Source organism: Microtus ochrogaster, linkage group LG5 (genome assembly GCF_000317375.1).
Source record: "Microtus ochrogaster isolate Prairie Vole_2 linkage group LG5, MicOch1.0, whole genome shotgun sequence".
Classification (NCBI taxonomy): Eukaryota; Metazoa; Chordata; class Mammalia; order Rodentia; family Cricetidae; genus Microtus; species Microtus ochrogaster.
Genome location: NC_022031.1, coordinates 1181510 through 1189306, shown reverse-complemented (window position 1 = coordinate 1189306; position 7797 = coordinate 1181510). Strand labels below are relative to the sequence as shown.

The 7797-nt window shown below is 44.2% G+C and overlaps 1 protein-coding gene across 1 annotated transcript in view; it reads left to right on the top strand.

The window, feature by feature from the left end:
* Znf704 (zinc finger protein 704) overlaps positions 1 to 7797 on the top strand; it is a 199916-nt gene that overhangs the window by 59623 nt on the left and 132496 nt on the right. Inside the window, exon 2 of the mRNA XM_005361805.3 lies at positions 3380 to 3618. Coding sequence (XP_005361862.1) covers positions 3401 to 3618 — 218 coding nt within the window. The 5' untranslated portion in view covers positions 3380 to 3400. The remainder of the gene's footprint in view (positions 1 to 3379; positions 3619 to 7797) is intronic.

Below are 7797 nucleotides of genomic sequence, written 5' to 3'. Positions count from 1 at the left end.
CATTGGTTAAATAAAGAAACTGCCTTGGCCCTGATTGGTTAGAACATAAGTGGGTGGAGTAAACAGAACAAAATGCTGGGAGGAAGAGGAAGTGAGCTCAGAAATCATGCAGCTCCTCTCAGGGGTAGACGCAATGAAGCAAGCCGCCAGGTCAGACTTGCTGAATCTTTCCCAGTAAGCGCACCTTGGGGTGCTACACACATTATTAGAAATGAGCTAGTCCAGGTGCGAGAGTTAGCCGAGAAGAGGCTAGATATAATGGGCCAAGCAGTGTTTAAAAGAATACAATTTGTGTGTTGTTATTTCGGGTAAAGCTAGCCGGTGGAGGGAGTTGGGCAGGATGAAAAGCAAGCCCGCAGCTCCTACTACAGATACTTCAGAGCCTCTACCCACCCTTCCTTGGCTGACCCTCCCTCTCTCCCCCTAGCCCCAGCTGCCTTTTGCTGCTGAACTCTGCTGATTCTCCTCCTTTTGCTACTGCTGGCTTCTCTCCACTCAGATTTTGTTGTTACTATTGTTTCTGTCTGTCATTGTCATTATTTGCCTATTTAGAGCCATAGCCTAGAGTGACTTCTCAGATGGTGTCATTTCCATTGAGAGAATACTGGCTTTGTATTTCCGAATCACCTAATTACCTGGCCTTAGAGCCCCAGGAACACAGTAGCTGTGAAAACACAGGGGGAATGTATGTTTGAGCAGATGAAGTACAAAAAGCTTCTTTCCAGGTTAATGAATCAGAAAATGGCCTTCTCGCCCAGGTGAGGAAGCTTAGAGGCCCTAGTTTGAATGGGGACTAGATTTTAGACATCGTGGGGTATAACCATACTGCTGCTCGTAGCAGGGTTTAAAAGTATATGTAACAACAGACTCCTGTATGTTATGGCTACACTTTGCCTCACAAGTTCCAAACTTTGGGTCTAGGGGTTCTGGGGTGTAGCCCCTCTACACCACTGCCAGTTTGGTTGTCCTCTGTGGCTCCTTCAAATCAGTTTGATCAAAGCATTGATCCCATTGTAGAATGCAGGCCAGTGGGTTTTAATGACTTTGTCGCCGAGCAGGCATTACTGTGGTCTGTTTGTCGAGCAGTCCACCACTTCGTGAGGGTCCCTCGCCCCCACTCCAGCCCCAGACAAGCTTCCATTGCTCAGTGGTCAGTTGCAGTAGCTAGCACAGCAGTGTCTCTTCCTATTAGTGGTTTAACACCTCTTACTTTTGTAGTTATTTTTGGTCTTTTGATCATTTTTAATAATTTTTTAAACAAGGATTTTGGGATTAGTTGCCTGTGGAATTCATTCTGTTTCTGGAATTTGTGCTTACTACGAGAGTTTTTGTTCAGGAAGCATTTTAGATTGATAGCCTGCATTGTAGAATATTATTGCTCTCTGTTTTCCTATGTATTCTTGGCCAAGAGCATAGCTTATGGTTATTACATCATTGCTGTGGGAAATTCATTCTACTTGTATTTATATGCCTCAGATATTTCTCTAAACTTGCGAGGCAAAAAGCCACATGTCTTCAGTCTTCCACTGTTAGAGCTTCCGTGGGAGCCATTTCGTTAGCTCAGTTGTCCCCAGGGGAGGCGTGGCTTATCCTGGTTCAGCTGAAGACTGTTGACTTGGAGCACCAATCCCGTTCAGTCCGTGTGGTACCTGGCTTTCAGGAGACACTGTTGGTAATCATGCACACCAAGGCCTCTACTTCTTTTTTGTTGACTGGACTCTAAAGTCTCCTGTGGCAACACAAGCTGGGAACAGGCCACTACAGAAGCAAAAGACCACCTTCCTATCACCCACCCTGTCAAGGCAGAAAGATTTATGTAGAATATTGATTAGTGACATTTAGAATCTTTGTAACTCATTTACTTTCTCAACTATAATTTTTAAATTCTTCTCTCACGTATTATATTCCAACCATAGTTTCCCTCCCTCCAGTTTCTCACCCCCCAATCTGCCCTCTCCCCCAGAAATCACCCTCTCTTTGTCTCCCCTCAGAAAAAAAGCAGGCCTCCCAGGGATATCAACCAAACATGGCATAATATGTTATATTACTCTATGACCAGGCATATACCATCATGTCAAGGCTGGACGAGGCAACCTAGTAGGAGGAAAAGGGTCCCATAAGTAGACAAAGGTCAGCGGCCACCCTCACCCCAGCCGTTAGGCATCCCATAAGAACACAAGCTACTCAGCCATAGCATATGTGCAGAGGACCTAGGTCAGACTGCAGACTCCCTGAGCTCTGCTCACTTGCTGCATGTGAGTATCAACAGTTACTGCTTGAGAACAGACACCCAGTTTTCTAGGACGCTTGCTTTACTTCACTAAGTCATTCTGAAATCTGTGGTGACCTCCTAATGAGTGGCAAGTAGACCAAAAGTGGCTGGCCTTTTCCTGCGGAGCTGGGTGTGGATTTGCCTTTCAGCCCGCTAGAAGTTGATCTCCACTCTCTATCTCTGGAAGGCTAAGGGAGGTCAAAGCGCCTTGGAGCTCTGGGTGTTCACGTGAATTCTGGACATGACCGTATCTGGATAAGTCCTGTACTTATCTGTCTGAATAATCACAGGTACGCACACACATACCTGAGTTTTTGTTTGGTCTTGGAATGTGTAGTGATTGATTAATTCTAGAGACTCTTGCTGTTCTTACACACATTTTCATTTTACTATGTACATTGCTTATGGCTTTCAATTCTGTTTGACTCAGGTCTTTTATCTAAACTTAATAGAAACAAGCAAGCTTAGCTGGGCTGTGGTAAGCAGGGCTGGGTAGACTCCCTGAGCTCACAGGGAGGCTGGCTTGGTTTGTGTGTCTGTGAAATGCCCTCTTGGCGAACGGAGAGATTCCTGATTGCTGGAGAGTCAGGCTCTTCTTGCTCCACTCAAGACTTGAATCAGTTTGCTGCTGACTTGGTTTGTGAATGGCAACTTATAAAAACTTTTTTAGTTTACTTTTTCCCCAATGGTTCCAAAATTGGAAACAGTGGGATTTAATTCACTGAGTTTTGGTTTCATATTTGTCTTATACCTTGTTCATGGAAGCTAAGGTCAGTATTAATAGTCAAAGACAGTTTGCGTGTGCACACTAGCCATCTTCTATTATGCACGATAAACGGCATAGAGAGCCAGTGCTTTCATCTCCTGAAAGGAAGGCGTTTCTTGAGTTCGTGACACTTTGTTGCTGTTGTTTTGGGACAGAATCTTTCTGCGTAGCCCTGGGTGTCCTGGTATGCTCCATGTAGACCAGGCTAGCCCAAGCTAGTTGTTTATTTCTAGTTGTAATGCTAGTTGCTTACTTCTGGGTTTCGTTTCCCCCAGCTAAACCACAAACTAGCGCAAAGAGAAGAGCTGTGTAAGATTTCTTCTCTCTGTTGTGTTTTGCAGGTGGGGAGTTTTAAGAGAGAAATGACCTTCACATTTCAACCAGAGGACTTAAGACGCGAGTCCAGCAAGAAGACTTCTCACCACTTGTTCCCACTGGCCATGGAGGAAGACGTGAAAGCAGCCGACACCAGAAAAGCCAACCGGATCCTTGACCAAGAAAAAGAAAACACTCGATCCATCTGTCTCCTTGAGCAGAAGCGGAAAGTGGTTTCCTCTAATATCGACGTCCCTCCTGCAAGGTAGGAACATCTCACGTGGTTCACTGCTGCTGCAGGAAATGGGTGGAGAGGCCGGCTCCATCTTGTTCCACAGGGTGTATGCTTGGCAAGAGTTGTCTCTCAGGTTGTCGGTCTCTTCTTGGTAGTAGAGCCGGCATGATGCTGCCATAGTTGAAACTGTTGTTGTCATAGAAAAGGACAGAAGTAACTGCAGAAGCATTAACAGAATGACGCGTACTGTGTAAAATTGGTGACACTCGGAGGCAAGTATGCATAGATCCCAGGGGAGGGGTTGCCAAATCATGTCTGTAAGCTACAGTTTGCCTCTGTGTGTGGACTGCAAGAGGAGAGTTTAACAATTCCAACAGCTTCTTAAAAGAAGGTGACAGTGACACAGACCGTCCGTGACCCACAGTCTTCAGTGTGTCAGGATGTTCAGTGGTGTCTAGCTGATGTCATGTATGTCTTTTGTAAGATTTATCTCGGCAAGGCTCAGTGAGTAGAGCTCCCCCTGAAAACATGAGGACCCGAATTTCCATCCGCAGAACGTGCAGTCGGGTGCCATCTCAGACACTTATTTAAGCCCAGCTCTTCTGCAGTGCAGTTGAGGGTTGCCAGAAGTTCATGAGCAGCTAGCATGGTGTGCATGTCACTGAACAGCAGAGAACAAAGTAAGGCCAGCATGCAGCTTGTATTCTGAGGTGCACATCACATGCACTGGGTGGGACACACATGCACACACATGTACACACATGCACATCACATGCACACGCATGTACATGCATGCACACGCATACACATCACATGCACTGGGTGGGACACACATGCACACACACGCACACACACTCACAAACGCGCACACACACGCACACACATGCACATGCAGGATAGAGTAACACTAAACATGGTGGAGAGAGTTTGTCATGTTATAATTCTCATTCAACTTTGTTCTCTCACACCTTCCAGCCTGCAATTTCTCCCCCAGTTCTCTTCCTTCCCCTCTTCCTTTTCTTTCAGTTTCTCTCCACTCCTACCTAGTGGTCTGAAGGGTAATCTTATGGCAGAATGGAAGCAGAGTAGAACACAGCCTGCTTGTTCATCCTGGCCGCCCAGCTAGCTTAGTCCTGAAATAACCACATAGAAACTGTATTAATTAAATCACTGCTTGGCCCATTAGCGCTAACTTCTTATTGGCTAACTCTTACATCTTAGTTTAACCCATTTCTATTAATCTGAATATCACCACGAGGCAGTGGCTTACCGGCAAAGTTTTGGCATGTCTGACTCTGGCGACTCCATGGCTTCTCTCTCTCCGCCTTCCTTCTCCCAACATTCAGTCCAGCTTTCCCCGCCTACCTAAGTTCTATCCTATCAACAGGCCAAGGCAGTTTTCTTTATTCATTAACCAATGAAAGTAACACATAGACAGAAGGCCCTCCCACACCACCTGTCATTCCTCTTTCTGATTCTGTATCCAGAACACACACACCCTGTTACTTCTGTTCCTGATTCTGTACCCAGCGCATGTACACACACACACACACACTTCAGGACTTGGAGACCATTTTGCTCATCCTCTGTCCCTGGACTAGAACAATGCCTAGTGGGCACTAGGGAGGGTCTGTGAGCACATGTCAGGTGAGGAAGGAATGGGAGTACTCGCTCTGCATGGCAGGTTGCTTATTATTAACACGTGTACCCCAGTTTGATGTCGGAAATGATTATCATGAAACTTGACAAGCAGTTGCTTGAGAAGTCCTGCATTTATTCACATGCTTTCTGACAGCTCATGGGGAAAATCGTACCTGGGGGCTGGGAATGACTGGCCCTTCCCACCTGCTCACGTTTGTAATTAACATTTCCATTGTTTTCTGTATTAAATAGAGGGCATATCTTCTCTAGGAAATTACATGTTACCCTATCCAGCTGCCACATCACCAGGCTTTTTAAAATTATAGGCCTCTTTGTTTAACCTCTAATTGCCAATTTTGTATATCTCTTCCGTCTGTTCAACTATTTGTTATTATTTGCTTTTCTATGATTTTTATATAAAATACTTAATTAAGTTATTAAGGATTAGTTTTCACTGTGGCTTCATTGTGAAATGTTTTATAGGCCCTGAAGCAGGTAGACATGTTGATTCATATGTATGCTTGGCTGACTCATTTGATAAATGACATGTTAGCAACTTGAAAGGAGAACTGTGGATTTATGTGCTTCCCAAGTCTGTCTAAAGTTCGGGGTTGACTTGGAGTTCTGTAGGACCCACATTACACACCATTGCCCATGGAATCTTCCATATGTAGTAAAAGACCTGGAATTAATTACTTTATATTCTCAGGTTGTTGTAGGGTATATCTTTACTTCGGTTTTGCACAAGGTCTCATGTAGCCCAGACTAGCCTAAAACTCACCCTATAGCTAAGTGTGATGCCTTCCCCTCCTAAGCACAAACTGTAGATATGTGCCACCATGCTGGGAACAGAACCCCAGGCTTTGTGTGTGCTAGGTAAGCACACTACCAACGGAAGCACATCCCAGCCCTGCGCATTTGTTCTTCAGCTTCATTCCACCTCTAGTGCCGTCTGGAAAAGGGGGGAAGAAAATACTTCTGCTTTTTTGTTTTCTAATGCAGGTCTCCAGAGTGTTACACTCTTTGCAGCCATTAGACGTACGCAGAAGCACACTGCACAAGCCAGCATTGTCGTGAGCTCTTAAACAGTAGGGAGAAAGTTAATTGGGTTTTAAATCATCGATATGTAGAGAAAAATTCCCCACTGACAAGGTGTAATTTCGATGAATTAATCTGCTATGAGAAGTGCTGTTTAAAGTGTCATCGTGTGGGGTCTGCACGAATACACTTGTTTTCATTGTTGCAGCAAAAATGTAATCATCCTAAACATGCTAACACTTGGCGAAACAAATTGCTTTTTTAATCAAATAGTCTTAAAAGAATTAAGTTCTGCAGAAGAATGTAATTCCCAAACATTTTCTTCTGCTTGTTTACCATCATTAAGTTATTTAGTAAATGCTCACTTTTGACCAAGTAGATTGATACTTTGTGGTAGGAAACTTTCAGTCACATGGTAAAAAGGAACAAGATTTCTCTTTCTGCTTCCTAAAAGAGAGATAATTACAGCTGTCAGAAATATCTGCTGATGTTTGAGTAAATCTGGAGTGTGGTGAAGTGTATTAGAATGGAGAAGTCTGTATGTCTGTCATTAAATGTGACCTGTAATTAATGTGTAATCCACACGTGTCTGTCTGTCTGTCTGCACAATTTCCTACAACCCACTCTCCCTCTTCCAGACTGTTTTGGATGCTCTGTATAGGCAGGCGGTTGGTTTGGGCTGTTAGTATCACTGGCTCAGAGCTCCTGGGCACGTTAGGATTACCTGTAGTGTTTCTTATCTAATCTGTTCCTTATTCTTCAGCTTCCTGTAGTTTATAAAGGGAAACGTGAAGTTTATTCCCCAGAGTTCATACATGAAAGCAGAAGGCGTGTATATATTAATTGTTTTTCCATATCTCTGGGAATCCTGTCTTACCTGATCTCTGACCCATTTTTGAATTTTCTGATTTCATGTCTTTCCTCCATCAGCAGCTATCTACTGAGTGTCTGTACTAGTGATGTAGGACTTGTTAAAGCATGAATCGAAGAGGTGCTCCCCTCCAGAAGCTCATGGTGCAGTCAGACAGATGGACACATAAATAACTAAGTCCAAGAAACTATTTATTATTGTCTGTCTTCTCTTTGGAACTGGGTGAATTTATAACTAAAAAAAGGCTTTAATATTAGGAGAGTGATACATTTGTATGGCTATTTAAACGCCTGCTTTTCTATTATTAGTGTCCTTTGAAGATAAGAAGAATGGAATGGAGAAGGAAAAACTTCAGACCTGTGGTCTGTTTTACACATTTTTTAAAAAAATGCCAGTTTTCTGAGACCCGTTTGAAGGTTGCTGGTATCAGAAAGTATAAGTTTATTACCCCAGCTGTGTTATGTTTGGCCACCTGAGAAGCAAGAGCCAAGACAGAATTCAGCACACAAGCAATTTATTAGGGGAAGTGCTTGTGGGAAGGTGGGGGAGCAGGCAGGGCAAGGTTGAACCGGTGGGGAAGGAGTGCGAGAAGGGTGGCTGACCATTCCGAGGGCTTCCCTGTGCCTCTGCTCTGTCCTCATCACTGACCATTCCGAGGG